The following is a 25540-nucleotide window of genomic DNA, read 5'->3' on the forward strand; positions in this document are numbered from 1 at the left end:
ATAAACAAGGCGCCGATATCATTGAGAAACAGATGGAAGGAGAACGCGGTTGTTGATAAGCGGAAATACATAAGATAGATTGGAGCAATGTGCGACCACAGAGGGTAAATATGTAGAAATTTAAGGGTATTATTGCAAAAGAAGCCTAAGAACAAAACGCATTCTTATATAGGTTTGAATTGACTAACTACAAATATCAGACATTCTGACAAAAGACTTGCCGAGCAAATCTAAGGTTATACAGCTGTAATGACAGTCTGTAAATGTTCCATACGATTTAAGCTATGGGGGGGGGGGGGGATCGGACCTAAGGATATCTAATTCCGGAGCTCCTCAAATATAAATTGCGATCACAGTGACACTTACTGCGTGGACTTTTGCGAGCAAAACTCAAAATGAACTGATCCGCCATTCTATAATGAGAAACTGACTGGCACTTATATGTCTTTCACGCCTTGCTGAATACGGGCCTATCATACTTTATGCAGAAAATGCTTTGATTGATACCTGCAAATCAATTGGAGGACACGGAGCTTCCATATTATTCTCTTTAGCAATGACACAATCATGTCTGGGTAGGCAATTGCTCGGTAATAGTGTCCCTGTGAGATAAGGAATCTCTTGCAAAGCAATAGGCGTTAATGTAGGCGTTAAGAACAAATACATGGATTGCCGTTAACCTGGTCATCCTTTTGCCACCACCCCCTAATACTTACCTTCACCTGTAGGGTTGTCGCGTAATTATTAAAAGCAAGACAAGGAAAGGTATGCCCCATTTGAGATTCCACCCCTCTGCATATCCTGCCTTCTTGGTAGGACGCTGTCAAGATCGAATGCTAGCAAGGATTCAAAGAAACAATTAAGAGGGAACTTCTACATCAAACATTCAGTTTCAGTAAGGGTTTTTTTTCTCCATTCGTTTGTACATAACAGAAAATAAATTTAACAATATCAAACATATTTTTCACAAATCATAACAATATAAACACGATTTAACATTACAAGTATATCATCGTGTGAAATAATACATGAATTTCATTATACAAATCTGTACATGTACAGGTGGGGGAGACCGTTATCAATAAGCAGATCGCTTGACTGGGACAACGGCCTCTGAACATATGCCTTGTAACATATCTTTTTTTTTTAACTAAAGGAACGGAATACACACACGTAGAACAAATAACATTACGGTCAAGCCGAGACCCACTTGACTGGACGATTAGACGATGGATAGAAGATTGTAGCTTTGATAATTGAATTGTGCAGACAACATCCCTATTAATGAACACAGATACATGAACACAGCCTCAACCATTGGGACAGCCAACACAAACATGACAAAGCCAGTGTTTAACAGATAGTTACAATGACTACCAGTTGAAGAACGAATACTTGCGTTTAACTTCCAATAACTCCAGGGCAAAAACCTCAAACCATTGAGTTTATTGTGAGTGGCAAAGGATTCTGGGTCCTCGTTTCATCTGTGTATATCCGGACATGATTTAGCTGTCGGGAAAGATACTGATGCTCTCAAAATTACATCGACAACGCGGACAGGCTGATTTGCAGGAGGTCGTACCACAATGCCTACGTGTTCGTGATAATCAAGTTTTACTTCACTCGTCGTTGGTTAGATAAGTGGACGATATTTTTTCTTTTGCCATTTCCTCGGGATGTGTGGCCAGATGCCTTATTGGATACTTTACCAAAAAGCAACCAAGTAGATTCAGTTCTTGATATATTAAACAAACTGGTCTTTGCAATTCTGTGAACGAGGCATCATAGTCGATATGTCTTTTTACGACGTCGGAACTTTCGGCACATGGGACTACGTCGTCCTCGCCATTATGCTGTCCATTTCGGCCGGTATCGGAATCTTCTACGGCTGCACCGGCTCGCGGCAGTCGACGACCAAGGAATTCTTGCTGGCAGACGGCAACATGAACATGTTTCCCGTGGCCATGTCGCTGGTCGCCAGTTTCATCTCCGCCATCACCGTCCTTGGCACACCGTCAGAGGTATACATTTACGGTGGCATGTATTGGCTCTTCAGCTTTGGGTATATGGGGGCAGGCCTGGTATCATCGCTCTTTCTTCCAGTGTTTATGAGAATCAACGTCACCAGTGCTAATGAGGTAAGGAGAGTGTGCAACTTCTTATTGGGCTCGTGATGCACGGCCACATTTATTGTTTCAAAAGCAGATGCAAACTCCTGAGAAGTGTACTTGTCACATTTATTAATGTCATCTTTAATAAATCTATTCTATTCAAATTTGTATTCTTTTTAAACAAATAAAGATCAGGTGGGCCTAAAGGCCAAGAATACAAGGGACGACTGGGGAGTAGAAAGTGTTTGGTGGTGAAGGGTTACGGAAACAAGTTTAAAATGATGCTTACATTGAACTCAACATGATTACAATGCAAATCTTCAAAGATATTCTTTTTTTCCCTAAATGGGACATTGGCCCCTAAACTCTTGACAATTTTCATTGATATAGACAAGGCGTCGGTATATCAATGAGAAGCAGATGCGGCGGAACGCGCCGAGAGCAGATGTCGAAAAGCGAAAATACGTGAGATAAATTGACCACAAAATGATAATAGTAACTTAAGAATATTATGGCAAAAGAAGCCTAAGAATAAAACACATTCATATTAATGGTATCATAGATTTCAGTTTACTTATTACAAATCTCATACGTTCTGACAAAAGATAGCTTGCCGAACAAATATAAGGTAGTATGTATAATAACAATTTGTCAATGTACAATATCATTTAAACAGCAGTGGAGGGGGGGGGGGGGGGAGTTAGATATAAAGATATCAAAATCCGAGACTCCTCAAATATGAATTTCGATTACAATGCAACTTACAGCGCTGACTGTCGAGCAAAACTATAAAAAGAAATAAGACAAATCCGCCACGCCATACTAGATGTCTCCGATCCTCTGCTCGAAACTTACTTGTTGTATACCCACCATTTGAACAAAGTCTTGTGGGGAGAGGGTTTTTTCTTTTGCCGCACCTACTCTATGGAATTCTCTGCCAGACCCACTGAGAAGTCAGATGCCAATAGACAATTTCAAACAAAAACTCGAAACTTATCTATACAAAGTAGCTTATGACTGTTAATTTGAAGTCATTTCTCAGTAGTACTGGCAACTCTGATCTTTTACGTACATTTGAGAAATGGTAATTGTAAAGTAATATATTGTGTTTGGTAAATTGTAATTTTTGTTGCTATATTTTGTATTATGGTATAATTTGTTTGCTTGTTTGTAAAGCGCATTGAAGTTCTTTTCAAGTCTGAAATGCGCTATATAAGAACCTGTTATTATTATTATTATTATCATTATTATTATTATTATTATTATTATGCCTGATGAGAGACAGACATGAACAGTATGTCTTTCACATCTCACTAAACATACACTATGCAGAAAATTCTATGATTGATACTTGGATACTTACAAATAAATTGGAAAGATACACTGTAAAAGCTTCACTATTGTTTTGAAAAAGCAACGTCATATGTTTGCGTAAGCAATTGTTTGGTAATATAGTGTCCTTGAAAGATAAGAAATCCGTTGCAAGGAAATAGGCGTTAGTAGGCGTTAGAGAACATACACGGATTGCCGTTAAGTTGGTCAACCTTTTTGCCACCCCTTGCTTATATTCGCCTAGGGTTTGTTGTGTAATTACAAAGAGTAAGATAAGGAAAGGCATGTCAATTGGAATTTCACCCCTCTGCAATTCGTGCATTCTTCAGTTCAATTTCAATTCAAATAAGATTTTACAAGTTCAAGGTACATGTCATATGAAACTAATGTTCGAAATAATTAATAATTGTGTTATTGGAATAGAGAGGCCCACGGCCTTGGTATCAGGAAAAGAGAGGCCCACGGCCTTGGTATCAGGAATCTGTCAAGATTGAACGCTAGCCAGGATTCAGGGGTACAGCCTCTCATTTGGCGATTAACGGGAAACTTCTGACATCTACATCAAACATCAAGGTCAAACCGAGACCCACTTGACTGGACGATTAGACGATGGACAGAAGATTGTAGTTTTGATAATGAAATTGTCGTGCAGATAATATCCCTATTAATGAACACAGATACATCAATAAAGCACAACGCAGAAGCAGCCTCAACAATTGGGACAGCCAAAACAAAGCTCGGTGTTTGACAGGAGTTATAATGGCTACTAGCTGAAAAACGAACACTTGCTTTTAACTTCTAATAACTCCAAAGCAAAGACTCCAAGCCATTGAGTTTATTGTGATTGGCAATGGTTTTTAGGTTCCTCGTTTCATCTGTGTATACCCGAATATGATTTTAGCTGTCGGGGAAAATACTGATGCTCTCCAAATTACATCGATAACGCGGACAGGCTGATTTTTAGAAGGTCGTGCAACAATGCATAGGTGTTCCTGACAATTGAGTTTTAATTCATTTTTGGTGGTAATTGTCCTTTGCGTTTGCCACTGGATGTGTGGCCATATGCTTTGCCGAAAGCTAGAAAGAGATTCTGGACTTGATATAAAGTGAGTGGTCTCTGCAATTGCTGTAAACGAGACATCATAGTCGATATGTCTGTTTACGACGTCGGAACTTTCGGCACATGGGACTACGTCGTCCTCGCCATCATGCTGTCCATTTCGGCCGGTATCGGACTCTTCTACGGCTGTACCGGCTCACGGCAGTCGACGACCAAGGAATTCCTGCTGGCAGACGGCAACATGAACATGTTTCCCGTGGCCATGTCCCTGGTCGCCAGTTTCATCTCCGCCATCACCGTCCTCGGGACACCGTCGGAGGTATACTTTTACGGTGGCATGTATTGGCTCTTCAGCTTTGGGTACATGGGGGCAGGGCTGGTATCATCGCTCTTTCTTCCAGTGTTTATGAGAATCAACGTCACCAGTGCTAATGAGGTAGGTTTGTTATGATATCTGCATGGTGACATTTGACCAGAATGACGATTTAACAATTTCAGCAAGACTGCTATTCGTGAGTCCCCCCACCCTCCCCCCCCCAATAATTCAAAAAGTCAAACAAACTCATTTCTGTCGTTGTCATGGTAATTTATTCGTAGACTCTTGGTAAGAAATGTTGAGGATTTTTTTTTTGTCCGATTGTACTCGCGAAAATGCGACTTTTCAAGTGACTTTCTGTTCTATCAAGATCTCCAATGCCGGAAACACTTATGTGGTTTTGTACTGCATATTTTCATTATATATTTAATTTACTATTCATCGTTAGTGTTCCCTGAACTAGAGTAAAAAAAATTTGTTTCAGTTCATTCCTCCGCTGTTCACACACAATTCTCTTTTTTCTGTACTGATACATCTGATATCCTTTTTTTTCCCCCACCGGCACAATTTGAGAAAAACAAAGTTCGACTTTTCTTAAAGGGGCAATATTCTTTTTTTAATGTTTTTTATTTTTGATTTTGTGTAGAATTACTAAACTTAAACATCTATTTTCCTCTAATGAATGATATGCGGTAAAACTCGGAGCTGCCAATTTGATGATGATTACTGCCGCAAAGATTATCGGAGCCTTGATGAGTTAAAGCTGTGAATAATAGTACTAAGAGTATATCTTCGAAGATAGAAGATGAAGTCTGCCAATCAGCCTGTTCATGCTTGTCCTTCTGAGAGCATAAGAACAGGGTTCAAGCGATTTGAATATTTTTGCTGTCGAAGGAAGGAAAATGGGGATAAAAGCACATTCTGCCCCCAATCACACATACAAGTATCGCCTTGGATTGATTTGTAAGATACCTAAATAAGCACAAAACACAGTTTGTGTGCATTTAGCACAACTAAAGATATAGAAGGGCATATTGCCCTCAATGCAGTAATTCCTAGTCACTAGACTGATTATAAAGATCAATATTTCGGGGTAGCGCCAACCAATACTAATCCGGGAATTAATCTTGCGGTGCAATAATGTTTGCGGTACACTTCAGTCAACACCTCGACAGTTTATTGTTTCTCTAGCTATAATCATGAAGTGTTGCGGTTTGCAGTCTAATATGACATTATTCTTTCCAAGTGTTTCAGATCCCTACAACTTAGAAAACTAAGCAAAAATTACGCCAAAGCAGCATCAAAATCAATCGCGTATGTGATTCGTATGGTTTTCAAAGGTTCTTGATGTACCTGCATAATACATTCTTTCCTGCATAATACAGTCTTTCCTACAATGAAGATGATAAAACACCAACACGGTGTTATTATCGCTTTAGACTTAGATCATCAGTCTGTTTCAATACGGAGAGTGCTGATTCTACTTTTGTAATAATCCAATACATCTTGAGACCATAACTATAGAATGATAACTATGGACTTATTCCTCACATATCATGCAATAAACAAAACGTCACCGGGCCGACAAGACCTCGTATCTACAAAATTTCAAATGTTCAGGAGAGCCAAAAAACATGGCGGCCAAAGCACTATAGCGAATGGGATAGCCTTTCCTTTGACATGCCATGGTGGCTTCATTTTTGGAGTAAGACAATTGGGATTTGGTCAGGACATCACTTAACCCATTATTCGACCATTAATCCAAAAAAGTCATTTTCACCAAAATTTTAGGTACAAGGTCTTGTCACCCCGGCGACGAAAAATGACTTATTAATGATACGAGGTCTGGTTACGTCAGTTTGGAACTGTAATAAAATCACAAGTCTAGAGAACTCTCATTGATCGCTAACGACTCGTTATAAGGATCTGCAAGACACAGAAAGATGCCACTGTTCATGTCACGTGACCAATTTTCTCACCATTTACCATTCCCGAAAGGCCATTCTCTTGCCACGTGAACATCCATTTCTCACGCACTAAAATAATAATTACATTATCAAACGTGACATACCTCACGTCTGTCTTCATCTGTGGTATAATTTTTCTTTCTTTTTTTTTTAATTAAAGGACATAATAATCCTGACTGGCTAAAAAGTCTGTAATGGCAAAATGGTGTACGAAGTTGGGATATTGTAGATTTACACACACGCGCGCGCGCGCGCACACACACACACACACACACACACATTTTTATATGCACATCATATACATACATTGTACAAAAGCATTTACGTGAGGGTGGGTGTGTGTGAGTGCATGTGTAGGTGTGTGTGTGTGCTTACTATCGTTTTTATCCATGCTTCGTATAAAAAACTGTAAATATAAAACCTTTTGAACATGCAGTGATTAGATTCATTGCATAATTTTGATTTTGGTTGAGGCTGCTTTGAAGCCAGAGAGAAAGAGAAAAAGAGAACTTGAAATTTTGACTTTTTCTTGACGTTTTAGCAAAGAAATTATAAATAACTTCAGAATGAAGGCTTTAAAGATGTCTTTAAAATACAAGTCAATGTTGGGCTTTTTTCTGAGATTTGCCCTTTTCTTTTCTAGTAGATTATCGAATGTACATTTTTAGTATTTGAAAATGCAACAAATAAAATCATTGACAAAGGGAAAATAATGCATTTTTAGCACCTATTGTTCTCCTTCTTGTTAAAGTAAATCTAGGCTGAAAGTTAAACTATTTCGATCTTGTCGGGGACATGAAGGGGAAATATGGGCGGGTTTATAAGGCCGTGCTACAAAAGGATGAAGCTAAGAAGCAAACATACACCATCCATGCAAACACATCAAATATGAACGCATCGAGCATAAAAGATAATGTTTGGCACGCCAGTACCATATAACTCAATGTTAGTCATTTGTTCAGGGTAAATCGCATGATCCGAGAACATCCAAAGTAGAATCCGGGTATGAAAATAATTGATTGAAAATTTCGAATAGTTAGGATGAAGTTTGGTCTCAGAAGTTTGATGTCTAGTTCTGGAATGTGTTGTTATACTGACAATCCCCATAAAATGGAAATAGTATAGACAACGACAATTATGTTGAATACGTCCAAAGAAGTCCGTAATGGATTTTCCACTCACTTTTTAATATTAGGTATTCCGTGATGGGCCTACTAGTGTGTGTGTGCGCGCGCGCGCGTGTGTGTGTGTGTGTGTGTGTGTTAAAGGAACATAATAACATGATGTTTTGTGATACGTTTCGAGTAATAGGGACTCTTCATGCTCCTACTCTTACAATAATTTTCGAGAAAGTAAAATGAAAGCTATATTCATAAACACACAATCATGTATTTTTTATGCAGCCTATATGCATTTTTCTTTTTTTAGAGAAGAAATATCTGAAAATCAGACACATTTCGATGAGAATACTTCGGAGTGATACCTGATAATGCGGCTTGGTCAATTTCAGATTTTGATCAGCATAGAAAACCTGACATCTTTTCGTAATATCTGTATTGGTGAGGCTTCATAATTACTTTGCGACCAATGGACCGGACTATAAATATAACCACCTATCCAAAGAAGTGTCGTTTTATGACGCTTCTTTGGACTAAAGCATTAGACTTTGAAATTTGTTAAGATTTTTAAATGGTATCTTTAAAACTGATATTTGGTAACAACGGAAAAATTGAGTACGGTGTCAACAAATGTTACGAGGAGTTTGTTATCATTTTGCCATAAAAAGCCCCTTGACACGCGTCCAAAACAAATCTGTTAGATCCCGTCAAATACTGTTTAAATGACAATTTGCTCTTCCATAAAACACGAACCGCTCCTCTGAGGTTTTATCGAATGCTATTTCGACAATATTTCCAAATTCTGTGTAAGTTTTATTACATGTTAGCTTTTGACATTACAACTGAGTTATTTGTGGACCATGGTTGTATCTAAAAAGAAAAGTAACAGGACCAGATAACTCAATTTTACAGCCAGCATTTGTAGAAGTCGGTCGAGGCTTGAAACATGGAGCTCATTCAGTACACTTTCCAATGGCCGGATTACATAATTCTTGCCGCTATGCTGTCAGTATCGGCCGGAATCGGGCTATTCTTCGCCTGCTCCGGCGGCCGCCAGTCCACCATGGAAGAATTCCTGATGGCCGATCGCAGCATGAATCCCGTAACGGTCAGCATGTCACTGCTGGCTAGCTTCATATCTGCTGTAACTGTCCTTGGTACGCCGGCAGAAGCCTACGTCTACGGTAGCATGTATTGGCTCTTCGGACTTGCTTACATTATGGTTGGCCTGGTGACAGCCTTCTTTTTTATTCCCATTTTCTATCACGTTGGCGCCAAGAGCGCAAACGAGGTTAGTGCATTTATCTAATAGCCATTTTTCAGGAAAATTAATGCCATGGAAGTGAAACAAAATTTGTCTTTGCACTTACATTACCCCTTTTTTTAAGTAAAGAAATTGCAACCAAAGAAAATAGGCATAAATCTTGCCTTCAGCTTTATACAATTTAAACAATGTAGGCACTATTTTTAAAGGTATCAAACATGACCCTTTGGGGAAGATGTGAGACGCATGCAATAGAGAAATCACTTACTTTCTGTTTTCGGGATCAGATGGGTCCTGTATTAAATCAATGGGATGTATAGTGCATATATTTGTCTTTGTGTGTATACGGATTCATCTCTTGAATCTTGTTCATGATCTCGTGTTATGTCTCTCACCTTCCATTCAGTACTTGAAACACTTCAATAGTGTGAATTGACGGATAAAATCTAAGGCTGACAAGTAGCTCCCTTCTTAGTATGACTTGGTAAATGAAATATCTTTTATCCCGACTCTGGATAGAGAGAACAGCATCTGTATGTACAGTTTAACCTAATTCTGATTGGATATTTCCCTTGAAAGAATACCGATTATTAAACAAACCCCGTTTAATCACCTATTATAAATATATAACAATTACATAACACCTATCAACTGGGTAAGGTATATCTGTGTCCAAACGTTTGAGAAAAAAAAATGAACATTTGTGACATGTTGAGTAGTAAACATATTCAGAGCAGTTCAAGAACTCTAGATCACATCGAGTTGCAAATTCGTCTGACTGCCTAAAGTTTTATAGTCCAAGACTTGTTTGTGTGTCTGATCCCCCTCCAAATATTCACTGATCTACCCATCTGATTTTCAAAGCAACATAACATCAGGATAAAAGTTCCACTAACAATGACTAAGGTAAGACAGTGGACTCCGTTATAACGAAGTCCCTGTGACCGGCAGTTTTATTTCGCAATAATGAATTATGGGAATTTCGTTATAACCGAACAAATAAACAATAAAGAACACAAAACGGATAATGTTGCAGCCTGAATTTTTACTTCGTTGTAACCGGAATTTCGTTATAACCGTGTTCGTTATAACGGGAGTGCACTGTTACCCTAAGTAAAAGTGCAATTTACAGAGATATGATAGAGAATATCGCCGACAGAAGGGGCATGTTGACCACTATGCTCTCGCGAGCTGTTCAAAATGGCCATAAGACCTCTGATATCACAATATGGATGTGGAACGGCATTTTGAATGAAAATGATATTGAAATGTATACATTTGAACATTGCATTGATTATCGCAAATTAAGTTTAATTAGACGTAGTCGCTTAAACTGCTGCCGCTTCTCATTGAGTAACCGGTTGATCACTATTTGTTGACATCGTTTGTCGGGCAGTAGGCCGACTTAAATGATACCCATGTATTGACATGATCAAGAAGCATGGGAAACAATTATTATCATAAAAGGGTGTAATCCTTGGTCGAACTGTGTGATTTGGGGTGTGCAAATAGACAAATTATGTGTTAGCTCTTGTATATCGGTGCTGTAATTGCTTGAAGAATTATCAGTGTCTTATATACTGCAGTTGTTTACAGAGGGATGCCGTTTGGATACACTTGAACTAGCACAATGAATATACAAGAGCCTGCTATCGCGCAAAAACAAAAAATGGCTTGCGCCAATTACAAAAGTAAAATGATAATTATAAACATGACAAAATTTCCTCATTTCCACGTCGCTTTATACAGTGTTGTATGCGTATTAAACCAATTTGACAGAATTGAATTTCTTTCCATATCTAGATGAATAAGTTAGTCCATTTTGAGGTGTATAGTAGAAATACGCCGTATTGGATTAAACATTAAGACATGATATATATTATGCAAGTGTATTCACAACTTGGTTTCGATGTGGAAATACAAATTCATCAACCCCTTGCGTGTTGTACAAATGTCAATAGGTCTTTAGTCTTTATCAAAGAGAAAATTTAGGAAAACGTTCAACCCTTCTCCACAAGCTTTGCAACATTTTTTTTTTTTTACTACAAAAGTTATTATGTCATTGGGAACCATGACCTATCCTGTTTTGTGTATTTTCTTTTTGCTATATTTATCTTAATCTGCCGAGTACTTGAAGTTAAATGTCCTCCCACTTCTCCTGCGAATGATTGGAAACAAATATTGATTTCTGTTTACTGCCCAGGCGCTCTGTGATCATCACTTGTTCAAGGTATTGACAAAGGGCTTGCTGCATCGAGTGCTTCAGTAATTAAGCTGATAAGAAATATGTCGATTAGCAAGGATATTAAAACATATGACGTCGTTTTGACTTCAACGCAGAATCGAGGTCAATAAAGTTTTACAAATATATCACAGCCTCGTTCTGTAACATGTCCTTCTAAAATATGTTTCGTCAGATTAACAAAGACAGACTAACATGAAAGATTTCAAATGCTCTACTTGGATTAAGTGTTTAAGATAAAAAATATTACTTGAAATATTTTTTAAAGATAATGAGATACTTAGTGTTTGAGTTTTCTCTATTTATATCACATGATTACTATGTTATATCAAATTGAATAATAGTGGCCTATTCGATGAATTTATTGAAATGGACCCATTTTTATTGATAAATGTTCATTAATTTTGTCGTGAAACAAAACTAAGATTATACACTTCAAGTGAATGTCTTTAATAGGGTTTCGTAAGATTAACATGTATATTTCGAAGTTCAAGAGTTCTTATCAGTATTCAATGTTTGAAGATGACTCGGTACACCCTTAACTGATAAACATGGCTTCCCTGAAGAGAGAGGGAAAGAGAGAGAGAGAGAGAGAGAGAGAAAAAAGATGTTATTCATTTTAGTCTTATTGCTGACCCCGAAAATCGATGAGTGACTGAAACAAATTATAGAAAGATTTCTGTATCAGTGACATTTAAATAGCAATATAGAATAAAGAGAACAAATCAGATTTGAAAAAAAAAACACACACCTTATAACTGGGCTTTTGGTAAACAGAATTATGTGAATGGTGTTAAGTATTGCGTCTTATAGGAGAAGACCCATCGTAGTAGTGGGTAAAACGTCTAGAAGCCAGGTCTAGTAAAGTGGCTTGAACGTCATCATAACCCAAAACATTTACAGAAGCGAGACTCGGTATCATTACACTTTGTGAAGACGTCTTTACTTCTGCTGTTTTGCTTCGTTTATGAGTTTGGAATAGTTTCCTGTATCAGTGTTACTGACGCCTCTCCTGCTGAGGCGAAAGTGTTATCTGCAAACATGGATTCACCTATTGATACAACTACAAGCGACTGACATGTGCTAGATTGCTTTTTCTCCGACACCGGAAGAACATTGAAGCTCTGCCAAGCATCTTTGACGATTGTGCCGTGCCAGACATGCCAGACATGCCATGATGTTGTTTATGTTTTAACGCAGAGGTGAAGAGCACATTCGCTAATATTACCCCCACTTGGGCCCCTTAGTCTACTTTTACTGAATGTGACATCTCCATATAAAGAGACCAGGCCCCCTGGAACGATGTTCAGCTAATGACGGTTAACCAATCATAATCGTGGGCCGAAATTGGACTGGAGGACTGTCAGTACCAGAGTATATACTCTCAAATGTTATCGATGAGAAAGAGTCAATGCATGCAGATATAGCCACAAGTGCCTTCTGCGACTCCTCAATGTTCGTCGTAAGGAATTCAACAATCACCCACCTCGCGAAAGAGTGATTTTGAGAAGAGTAATGTTGAGAAGGGTGGATCAATGATCGTATTTTGACAGTATATGTAAATATTCGCTGAGAGAAACTAAAATCCAAGGGAAAGGAAACGAAGTGACGTGCGAGAGACTTCATATTGACGACGAATTCGGCCCAGTCTTGGATCGAAACGGTATCGATAAAACGAACGCGATGACGTACTACGATGTGGGTACGTTTGAGCCCGCGGACTACGCCGTGTTCAGCGTCTGTCTCGGCATCTCCGCCGGCATCGGCGTCTACTATGGCTGCACCGGCGGGAAGCAGAGCACGACGAAAGAGTTCCTCCTCGCTGATCGAAACATGCACCCGATTCCCGTCAGCCTTTCTCTCGTCGCCAGTTTCATCTCCGCCGTCACCGTTCTGGGAACGCCCGCCGAGAACTACATCTATGGCTGCATGTTCTGGCTCTTCGCCTTCGCCTACATCCTCAGCGGCCTGGCCGTCAGTCGGTTCTTTCTGCCTCTGTTTTTAAGCCTCAATATCACGAGTGCAAACGAGGTAACAAAGTCACGAATGATTTTGCACTGACATGCCGGGTAGTAAGATTGAAATTTGAATACCTAAAGACGACTTTCCCCATAAATCGTGATACCTATCATGAAAATATAAGACGTGCACGCAATTAACATATCCGATAGTTTGTATTCACTAGCTTTTTCCCACTTTTTCTGCACACTACTCCATGGTAACTTTAATTGTATTTTTTACTAAAGTTAAATAAAGCCTGGCCATTCGTGCATCTCTCCCCCCCCCCCCACACACACATACACACTGGTACCATTTCGCCCCTTTTTGCGAGTAAGTCCTTTAGAATAGTTTACAGTCGTTCTGTCAGAAAAGGACTGACATCTCGTCAAACATCAATACATTATGTTTGTTTGTGTGTGTGTGTGTGTGTGTGTGTGTGTGACGGCCTTTGCAACGTGGAACATGTCATGTTTATGAAAATGCAACAATTCACTTTATTTTGCTTCTATATGATTTATTAATATTGTTTGAACATTTGACATCCTCAGCAAATGCTATTCAACCAAAATCTGTGTTATCGTATTTTATTTTGAACATTGTATTCTTCAAGAAGTTCTTGAAAGAAATTGTCGGAGAAATAAATGTAAATTGGTTTGAATATGAATTGAATTGAATTGAATTATGATGTATGTTGACTATATCGCATAAGAAGTGCAAACAATTAAGGGTACAAGTGGGCCATGGTCCACACTCAGTGTATACGTCTGACCGGTTATTTCCCGATGCTGACTGCGTGGTTTTTGATTCTGTCCGTCCAAAGAAGCCTTTCTTTCGGACCTCCAGTTTAGTAAGGGGTGTCAAAAGCGGTGATTTGGCTTAGTCGGTAGCGCGTCTGCCTCCAGAACCGAAGGACCCGAGTTTATAATGATAATAATAATAATAATAATAATAATAATAATAATAATAATAACAATGATGATAATAATAATAATAATAATAATAATAATAATAATAATAATGATAACAACAACAATAATAATGATAATAATATAAATAATGATAATAATGGTAATGATAATAAAAAAAATAATAATAATATGTTTTGTTTATTCAGGGTAGCCTCTTCGGTCCTGCCACTGCTTTAAAAATGGGCCCTGCCATTATTATTACCCCAGCGTTGCCAGGTACCCATTCGTACACCTGGGTCGAGAGGGACGTGGTGGGTAAAATCATCTTGTCCAAGGACGTAAGCACTGGGCGGGAATCGAACTCGGGTTCTCCGATTGGGAGTCGAGAGTCTTATCTATATGCCACAGTTTGAATCAGTTCCCGAGTCTATAACTGAGCAACATTGCATGTAACTATACCGTTCCCTGTATATGGTATAGTAGATACAAAGCATTCTGTCCTGTGAAATATACATAGTCGAGGGGGAAAATCTTCTGATGGTAGTTTAAGTTTGCTTCAACGAAAAACAGCAAACTTTGGTAATTTTGACATTGATAATACATGTTGAACCCGGTGAAATATTTTCTCCCTTGAAGCTTGAAGCTTGAAGTTTTTCCCTGAATCTTATGCACGGTCCTAACGCTGTATGATGAAAAAAAAATGTTCCTGTCAACTTCATAACCTGGATGAAATAGGCCTAAATTCTATTCACGTTGGAACACAAAAATACATGTTGCAATGCTACTCTGTCAAACTATTGTAGAGGAGAGTATATAATAGACCTCTCCTTGTATTATATTATGCTTATGCTTGTTTTGGCACTTAGATGCAAATCTGGTGCGGAAGAACTCATTCTACAAAAGGGTCTTGCTTAATTATGTCATGTATAATATCTAATGGTACCAACGGCAGTCTATCAAAGAAGTTCTTTCTAGAACCCGTAACCCATGTTACATGAAATCACCCATACAGTCCCCTGAGTCTGCGCTCCCTTGTAAACTTTTCACATAAAATATCAATCAGGTGTCAGTAAGTTGACCTTGATAGCCAAGATGAGATCATCGCGTGGATCAAAAAGTCCAAGGGTCAATCTTCTCCTTGGTGCTAGAAGCGCGAGTATACCAATACACCTCACTGGTAACTCAACAACGTAACTATACAACATGGGTTCATCACAGTGTGCTTAGTAAATGATTAAATGCCATTCCATGTGCTTGAAAGTAAAGTGAATATATCATAGATACATAGTACCCGATATTTAGATATTTGATTCAAAGATCTCTTTAAAAAAAGAACCTGTAGACCTATTACCGGAAAAGATTGTTTAGAGGGAGATGGAGTTGGTTGATTCTGCTCTCTCTCCCCCCCCCCCCCCTCTCTCTCTCTCTCTCTCTTTCTCTCTCTCTTTCTCATATATGATATATTACCGTGTAAGTCAAACCAGGCCATTCCTGATCTTTTTTTTTTTAATCTGTGACCCATGAAATATCTTAAATCTTGTGAATTTCTTCCCCCACATCATTTGGTATAATTTTTATGTGTTCACACTTGGATGAAAAGGAGATATTGTTTAGACAGTGCAAAAATCGACTTGCACATATATTATGTATGGTAATGGTTATGTGATGTTTGAGTAAAACAGTATAGATTTGGGTATCGATTCAGCCTTTGCAGACCGAAATAAAATCTGTAACAAGTTCAATCAGGCCACACATATCAAAACGTTTTAAGAGAGCTGATATTTGCATATTAGTGTGTGCGGTTGTGCATTTTGTGTTACTTGGCAATCTGTCTTAGTTTTGTTAGTTCAGTCAATTCACTGTCAATTCAATCTAAAATTTGTTTAAGTTTTCGACAAGCACATGTACATGATATCACATTGTCTGATATCAGAGAATAAGGTAAGCAAAACAATGTAAAATGATTAATTTTGGAACCTTATAGCATGGCTCGACACTAACTTTTTTGTTTGGTGGCCCGATGGGGCCACTAAAATCCTAAATTTCAAATTTTTGGTGGCCCGAGAGAAAAATTTGGTGTCCCTCCAAAAAACAATAAAAAACAGTAAAAGTTCTTTTTTTTAATGAGTCAAATATTCAAGTTTTATGATAGTAAGAATTAGAAGTTGGACATATCTACTCATAAATAAACTTCAACAAACTTGCAATACTCACTCTCAGGCACTCATTCAGTCCTTTTCATCCATCCTTTAAACAAATTTAACTGCTAATTTCCGGCGCAAAAAGTTACGAATTTATTGACATACTTTTCAAAAAAATTTGGTGGCCCGACTTTCATTTTTGGTGGCCCCGGGCCACCGGGCCACCGTTAGTGTCGAGCCCTGCTTATAGTAATTATACATTGTCATGGAAAACTGAAGAGTTCAAAATGAAGTAAACAATAATCGTGCGAAGTTCGAAAAATTGAAGGAGCACTGAAAAAAACCCCAATGCTTGTACAGTATAGAATGTGGGCCCCTCTGGAAAAAAACATCAATAGAAAAATAAGTTATAGCACAGAATTTAAAAAGGGGGGTCTGGAATTCCACTGAAAAGACAGAGTAACAAACAGACAGACAGACAGACAGACAGACACAGACACTCGCACACGCACACACACACGCACGAATGAACATGAAACGAGACTAGGAAAAAAAATAACACTTACTAAAAGAAAGACTATGAAACAAGACTTGTTTTGACTTGCTCTGTTTTATAAACTTAACTGACATTTTTTTTAATAGTTAATCTGTCAAAGGTATGCATGTTACAGCACATGGTCAGCTACTCACAGGGGCTTTTTCCTTTCTTACTGCTTCCCTCACCAATGGCATTGTCTGTGTATGTAGTCATACCGCCACGTTATTTCTCATTGTATGCTGTCTGGGAACTTCTTTTATTTGTATCTCATCTTGTACCTTCTTACAATGCTTTGTGCAAAATAAATTAAACTGAAACTAAACTGAAACTAAACTGAACATAACAATTAAGACTGCAGAGAAAGCGATCTTCGTCAGTGATTTCAGTAACGTCAGCAACTTCAGGAATTAGTTACTGTACATAAAGGGACTGCAAATTACAAGCTAAGGTTTTCAGCCGTCCGCACCATTCCCAACATCTTTTCTTTCATACAGTAAAGTCACATTGTATATGATTGTAGTTCCTTGCGCAACATTTCCTTTTATTATCTGAAATGAGGTACATGTATATTGATTTCGTATGATTATGTGTATGTGTATAATTTCATACTGTAGTTGCATTTTTGTTTGAAATCAAATAATTGAAAGGAAATTGAATAAATAAAATGAAATGGAATGGAAATATTCAGTCAGTCACACACTCACACTTACACACTTTTTAATGTTATATTAAGATTTCGTTCAAATCATAATGTAATCATCATACAGCGACATTGATTCACAGTCATGTGGTCGACCTTATGAAAAAAAGGAGTCCATAAAATATACAAATCACGCAATACATGAAAAACACACATCATACCCCTTCCTCCCCCAAACACATATACCCACACTCATGTGATCTTTGACGACAGGATGTCCTGGGGTTCCCGTTCTGTTGTACTTTAGCAAAGTTCTAATAAACAGTTTGCCTAAAAGTGCACCTGACTCGACTGTCTGACTTTGAGAAGCGTCTCGAGACTTCTGCCATAGTGCTTTGACACTACACTGCAAAAAGTCCGTTGTTAAATAGTGAACACCGAGCTGGTGTTAAATTATCGGTGCTCATTTATGGTGTTAAATTAACACCTCCGGGTGTCATTTCCAAATTTTAAACTGTTTTTTTGAAGAGTTTCTTAGTAACTGCACTTCTTGTTGATTTTTGATTTAAACAAGACGATCAAGAATTTTACATTAAAATACTAGATTTTAGAAAAAATGTGAAAATAAATTTACACCAAAGTAACACCAGCTGGTGTGGTCTCTTATTGAAGCTGGACGGGTGTTTAACCATTGATATTAACACCAACAAATATCAAATCAACACCATGTGGTGTCATTTTTGAATTAACACCAGTACAGTGTCAAAATAACACCAGGTACAGTGTCAAATTAACACCACGAAGTGTCAGGTGAACACTTTTCAACACCATCACAGTGCATTTTTAACACCTGTGGGTGTGGTCCTTTATTGAAGTTTGATCGGTGTTAGATTTAACACCCGTGGTGTTAAATCTAACATTGATGTTTTTACAGTGTACACACTTTCTTCCACCAAGAAATATTGCGACTGCAGGGCAAACTGAGGACGCGCCATTATGTTTGTCTTATATGCTTATGCTTATATGTGATGCCTGCCAAGTCAGGCAAGCCTTTGAAGCACCAGCATCATACATACGATCGCAAGCCTCTTGAAAGCTGTCATTCTTGGTGATTAATTTGCCCTACTCGGTGCTTATTTGAAGATTGCTACGTCAGGCAAGGCTTGGGAACACAAGCTGACATAAAAAACGAAAGCCTATTATGAGACTGTGATTGTTATCAGATATCTATTTGAATCAAGCCACCATTCCGTAATGAACATTTCTGTAAAATTGTGCGATTTCACATGTAACGTGAAATTATTGATATTTTTGACAGTTCACCAATAAAGCAGTTTAGTTGTTCGATTCCCGCCGATCACATGGCATCAACCAGAATAATAATATCAAACGAGGTCTTCTTTATCCAGGGTAGCCTCTTCAGTATTGCTACTGCTCTACCAGATGGCCCTGCCATTACTACTACCCTAGCGTTGCCAGGTACCCATTTGTACTCTTGGGTCGAGAGGGACATGGTGGGTAAAAACATCTTGTCCAAGGACGTAGGCAGCTGGGCGGTAATATCGAACTCGGTTCCTCCGATTGGGAGTGGGGAGACTTGTCCGCTGTGCCATATAGCGCCCCACGAATATCATATCGAATGAATAACATTTTGTTGTGGCTCTGCATCGGTGTACTTACATTGTTTTACTCATTGCGTTTGGCTGTCCTCTAACTTAATGACATTCAAAAATAAAACGACCATGCATGTACTCACGTGATTGTTCGTTTTATTTTTCTCTTTCGATCACGACCAAGCCATTCCTTGTTAAGTGAAGTACATGTACATAATCATATTGCATCACGACCAGACTGCTATTATATTGATCGCGTGTCCACGGTTCTCGTAATGCATTGCTTATTAGAATCCAGTAAATTGAGTATATTTGCATTCTCTAGTCCTTTTATGACCCCAAATCATATCCCGGTTGTGGCAATCTTTCTACTGAATTGTTTACTTACTATGCTATACTCACAAAGAAATCACTCCTTAATCTTGTTGCTTGTTTAATAATTTCTGTTGATTTTACTTTAATATTCGTACGTGTCTTCTGAGATGATCAGCTATCAAACTGAGTATTGTTTTACAGTTGCTAGATATAACACTTCTTAAAGATAGGATGTCGATTTTCCTATAATATGTCAATCTATGAATGGGCAATTACTTTGATATCCTTGATGCAACTATTTACAAAATCTTTCATGAGTCCAGCTCAAGTCAATTGACTTTAATATCTCCACACCCGCTTCTCCCTAACCCTTCCATAGTGTTATGTTCTTTGATGTTGTATGCTCATGTCGTCTAATACCAAAGGAGTTGGTGTTTTCTGTGCACCTGTTAGCGTCAGAAATCAGATCTTTGGCTAACCATAATTCTTTTCTAATCATTACGGGACTAATGTTGAATGAGGGTTTTTTTTTCTTCTTTTTTTCAATAGGAAAATAACAGTAGCGCTTTATCTCTTATATCCTTAACCTTTTGTTTGCTTTGAGTGCCCGAGAGATTCTCATAGCATTGTATACACTATCCAAAGTCCTTGACACAATAAGGCTTAAATTTATTAAAGGGATGGTATAGTTTTGGTTGAGATGGAAATTCATAAAGTTTTAACTTTTTTCGAGGTTATTATAGACCCTTTTATAAGAAATATCAAAGAGCATACAAATTTACAATTCTAAGAAGGATTCAAAGTATATCTGATTAAAATCAGTTTTGAAATGGCTGAGATTTGCAAAAAAAAGGTGGTCTTTATTAAAGGTGGGACCCAGCTTTTATAAGGACCACTTTGTTTTAATTTATTTTTCGATATCTCAGCCATTTCAAAACCGATTTAAATCAAATAAACCTTTAATTCCGCTTAGAATTGTAAATGGTCTTTAATAGTTCATAGAAGTGGTTTGTAGCAAATCTCGAAAAAGTAAATAACCTATATTCCCATCTCAACCAAAATTATACCACCCCTTTTATGTCGTATTGCTCTTCAGTGTTACTTACATCATAGGACTATCCACGGCCTATCTTTCTTTCTTTTTTTTTTTAAACCAAGATCGAGTTCGCTGATGTTGCGTTGAACTTTGAGATCATAACGGATCTCACTTACCCGCAGTTAAATATTTTCATGTAGAGTTTATACATCTTATTTATTATTTGAATGCTTTTGGTATTATAATCTTTATTGCGCGTAGGTATTGCCAAACAATATTTTTCTTCCCGTTCAATGTTTCGTCCTCGATGGGCGTTGCCTTGCTATCACGATCCTTTGCCGATAAGTTTTTGTTTCGGGGTTATGAGATCAGTCACGACTACACTCTTGCAAGGTTTTATCGACCTACATGTTTGACATCTCCTTGATTAGGAGGGAATTATGTGATATTTAAAAAGAGCAAACATGAACAAATTGCCCCGAGCAGGTTGAAGATCGACCATAAAAAGAAAAAAAAAAGAAAGAACAGAAAAGGAAGAAGAGTCCTTCCGACCGCCTCCGTTTGGGAGAAACTGACCAAACATGCTTAAGCTGAAGCTCTCTTTCCAGATTGTGTATGGAGAATGAAACCCAAATATATAACGTGTGGATTGATGGAATGCAGCAATATCAGTAGAAGTTTCAGGAAAATTGGACAATCCGTTTGGAAGTTATGACTCTTTTAAAATTTCGATGCAGCCATGGATAGATGAGAAGATTACTGCACTTGTTTTTGTTGTTGTTGTTGTTGTTTTTTTTTTTTACTTTTTGGCTTGGTTTATTTCTGCATTCAAGCAAATATATCTCAACACCAATGCCACAGATGCAAACAATGACAAATGAAATCATTATTATTATAACAAAATATTACACAAGTAGATTGACATTTAGGCAACACCAGTGGCGGATCCAGAGGGGGGCGCAACCGGCGCACGCCCCCCCCCCTTTATTTTTCGTTAAAAACAAAAGAAATAAAAAGAAAAAAATGAAATGAAACCCGGAAGTGGCACCAGAAATATTAGTCACCCCCCCCCCCCTTTACACAATTCCTGGATCCGCCCCTGCAACACTGTCATCCTATCAACTTATCATACAACATAAGTAAGGTGAGAATATTGCAGATACATATGTATTTGTCCAGTATAACTGTTCCAGTTACACACAGCAAATGATGAATAGTAATATGATATCCTATTGTTCTTTCGTTTATAATCAGTTCGCGCTTGAAATAAAGGTTCAGGTTTCAAAGTCCTTTATCAATCTATATTGTGCACATGAACGGATTCCTCGTTATGAAGTTGGAAGATGTTCTAAATTGGACTTGGCATTCGAGCCCTATATATATGTTGATAACATGGCTTGGAAACTTATCAAAGGGTTCTGTAAGTGTGCCAAAGGTGTAAATTTGAATTCATACTTGTATATTTGTATAGGCACACGATGAAGTACTCATATCAGTACAGTATGCCTATAGCGCTTGTGACGCCACTAAGAAACCAAGAACAATTTCTTTTTCCAACAACCATCAACACGTATGTGAATCCCTTTCAATGTAGTCTCATCCTTGTCAATTTAATTTAATTAATTTTATCATCAAAAGGCAATGCATGATACAAAGCAAGCATTTGTCAGTTAACGGCATTGAACCTTTTGAAAAGATAGAAATCATGAAATATAGTACAAATATACGGACAATACATACAAGTGTATATAGGGAAAACTATCCACACGTTGCAATAGGACCTATAGCAAATGCAAACTGCAATAGAAATTTCTATATCGTCATGATCATTGATGATTAAATACTAAAGTATGCGTATTCAAAGTCCCTAATATCATATGAATCGGATAGATGAGATTTCTCGTTTTATAAAACTTACAAGCTTATCTGCTTCAACTTCATCTCATTCAATCACAGTTGCTAAGTCATGCAATAAAATCTTCTGAGGAAGAACATTCGGTCCTGGACTCTGAAAATTTTCCATCCCCTCACAGGTTCTTTCTCAGTGGAGTTTAAATAGGTATCTTTTGCCTGTGTATGTACTGGTTAGGGTCCCATTTCATAAAAGATGTTATGATGGCAACTCTTGCTGGAATGACAACTTCCAATAGCAACAGCCAATCAGAAAGGTGGATTCTTGTCGTTACCATGACAATTGCCATTCCAGCAAGAGTTGCTATCATATCAACTCTTAATGGGGCCCTGGTAATCATGAGACAAGGAATTGCCTTCCAAATTTACAATTTCTGTTTGGAAATCCGTGTCATGCCCTACATACAGTCATACATTCACACTATGCATGGAATAACTATTGAATAGTCTATTGATAATGATTCAATCTATTTAACGAGTTTAGATAGAAATAATCAACAAATTCATGTTTTCGTATTGGACGATCATTATAGGCATATATCTTTGACATGTTTCATCTACCGTAAGTGTAGAAGTATAATATATCGCCTAATTTGGTATACATTGTGTTTATAGTTAATGTAGTTATACGATTTGGTCAGTGGTCAGTCATAACCACAGGCCTGCATATGTTGATTGTTTCATGTAGATCATGATCACATCCTAAGAAGACACTTCCGAAGAGTACTACCTTTTCTCGCAAAGATATAGATGATTTAATCCAATCAGTTATTAATGACGACATGAGTGTCTAAGTGATTTGTATGTGATATGCGGTATATGTATGTGTTAGTGTGTTACAAACGGTGACACTACAAAATGACACGTCTAGGAAAAGAAACTGTGCTCCCCCATCAACTCTGGACTAACCTCAATCTTCTGCTTCTTTTCTTTTCTTTTCTGTATTCCTCAGTACCTGGAGATGCGGTTTAACCGACCGACAAGGATCCTGGGAACGTTGGTTTTCTTTGCTCAAATGGTGAGTTTGGGAAGTCAAAGCACTATACCGTATATTATGTCCCCCATTCAAGTGTTAAACTTGGAAGAATCAGACTCATGACATGCTTTACAACAATGCACATTTCTCTGTGACCGCTTAACCAAATTGAATAGGGTTTTCTGCAAAATAGAGATAAAATGTTATATCTTAAGACCCCGAAGTAGCATTCAGACGGTTTTATCATATTGGATGTTATCAATGCAAAATTCCGATTGTAATTTTTTTTTGGGACATTCTGTACACATTTGAACGGTGATAATAATATTGGTTTGGACAATGTGTCAAGAACCAGCGAATCTGTAATGGAAGATTACGAGTGTTACTTCAGCTGTACAAGTTGATGACATGATTGTTGACAAGTAATGACCTGTCTTAATTGTTATTGTTTTTAATGACGTTTTCCATGTTGCTTGAATAGAGGCTAGTGTTATGACTTAGGTAACATCACTGCGTGTGAGGGCTTATTCCTGCTGGAAAGAACACGGTGTCCCACAGTGTGTCCACATTGTGTTCACATAGTCAACCTTGTGAAAACTCTCGAATTTACAGTGTGAAGAGGATAACACTGTGACGTGGTTTTTCACAGAGAGTTTACATACTAATGATTTGTTTTACACAATAAATACTGATGATTTACACTGTGTTTACGTTGTTAAAATGCTCAAATTTAACAGTGTGAAGAGATTTCACACAGAGTTCACACTGTGTTCACATTGTTTTCCACATTGTGTTTTGCACTGTGGGACACTGTGTTCTTTCCAGCATGGACATTATGATTCTGTGGATTCACAGTGGATTCAAAGTCTATGCTGATAGCACAACAAGTGACTCAAAACAGTCGAAATTTAGAGCAAAACATGGCATTCCAGATATCATCAGGATTTGGGGGATGCAATGTTAGGCGTGCACGGCTTTGAAAGTCAACAATCGAGTCACAGTGATTATGTTTTAGTCAAAATACCTAGAAGCACTACTAATGGATTGACAAAACAGAACACTAAACAGCCACAAACCAAAGCAAACAAGCCAATAAGTGGGATGGAACAGTAGTACACGGGAAAGACAGGCGACGCAGTGTAAGCGAACGGAAAGTCTGTATCGCCCACCTCATTGAATAATAGTAACTCTTCAAGTACACATGCCCTTTGCTCTAACCCTTATTCTGCTCACTTCTGTCTTCTTCCTACACTTGATCTTATACAAAGACTCCTCCAGAAAGATAACATGATATTGGCTAAGAGGACACAGTGTAAATAATGACCTGATTGCTCACCGTGTTGGATTGATTCACACACGGATATCGCTGAACATTTGGGCTTTGAGTCAACACCGAACAACCGTCTGCGCTGCTAGCGTATCGCAGATCGAACAATCGCCTGCGCTATCGCAGATGAACGACAACTTGGCAGTATATTAGTATTACTAATTACAGCGTGTTTGACGAGAACTTAAATACTTACGCTGGGCTGGAAATTTAGACTCTTGACTGGATAATTATAGAACCTTCTCCCATCTTAAAATTTTCCTAATCGGTTACATTCACGAATGTCACGAATATTGGTGATATGTTAACTTTAAATACAAGTTAATGGTAATGCTAAAAGATTCCCTTACGATTCTAAAGGAAATCCATTTTACACGAATGCCATTCATTATAAGGTATGCAAGAACTCCAGCAGAGAAAGAATGAGAGGAGAATTTAATAAAGAGCATTAGAAAGAAAGATCGTAGGACACTGAATAATGGGCCCAATGACCATGGACACTTAAACGCACATACCAAATTGTCACTTTCCATACATCATCTGGAATTCTTATTTTCAGAAATTATCATTCTTTAATTCCCTGCAAAATGGAATAAAATCAACAAATCTATTACGCCCCAGGAACGAACTTTACTCCTTTATCCAAATATAACAAAAGTATTTTATAGCTGACACTGCATATTTGTCAATGTCAATGTATTAGGTGTACAATTCTAGATAACAA

General features: G+C 37.9%; 1 protein-coding gene across 1 annotated transcript in view; it reads left to right on the forward strand.

Moving 5' to 3' along the window:
* The window catches only part of LOC139724690 (sodium-coupled monocarboxylate transporter 1-like), a 68651-nt gene that overhangs the window by 19449 nt on the left and 23662 nt on the right, over positions 1-25540 (forward strand). The window contains exon 5 of the mRNA XM_071635812.1: positions 23466-23531. Coding sequence (XP_071491913.1) covers positions 23466-23531 — 66 coding nt within the window. The remainder of the gene's footprint in view (positions 1-23465; positions 23532-25540) is intronic.

Source organism: Diadema antillarum, unplaced genomic scaffold, assembly GCF_040938485.1.
Source record: "Diadema antillarum isolate AM-2024a unplaced genomic scaffold, OU_Dant_1.0 scf00000226, whole genome shotgun sequence".
NCBI lineage: Eukaryota > Metazoa > Echinodermata > Echinoidea > Diadematoida > Diadematidae > Diadema > Diadema antillarum.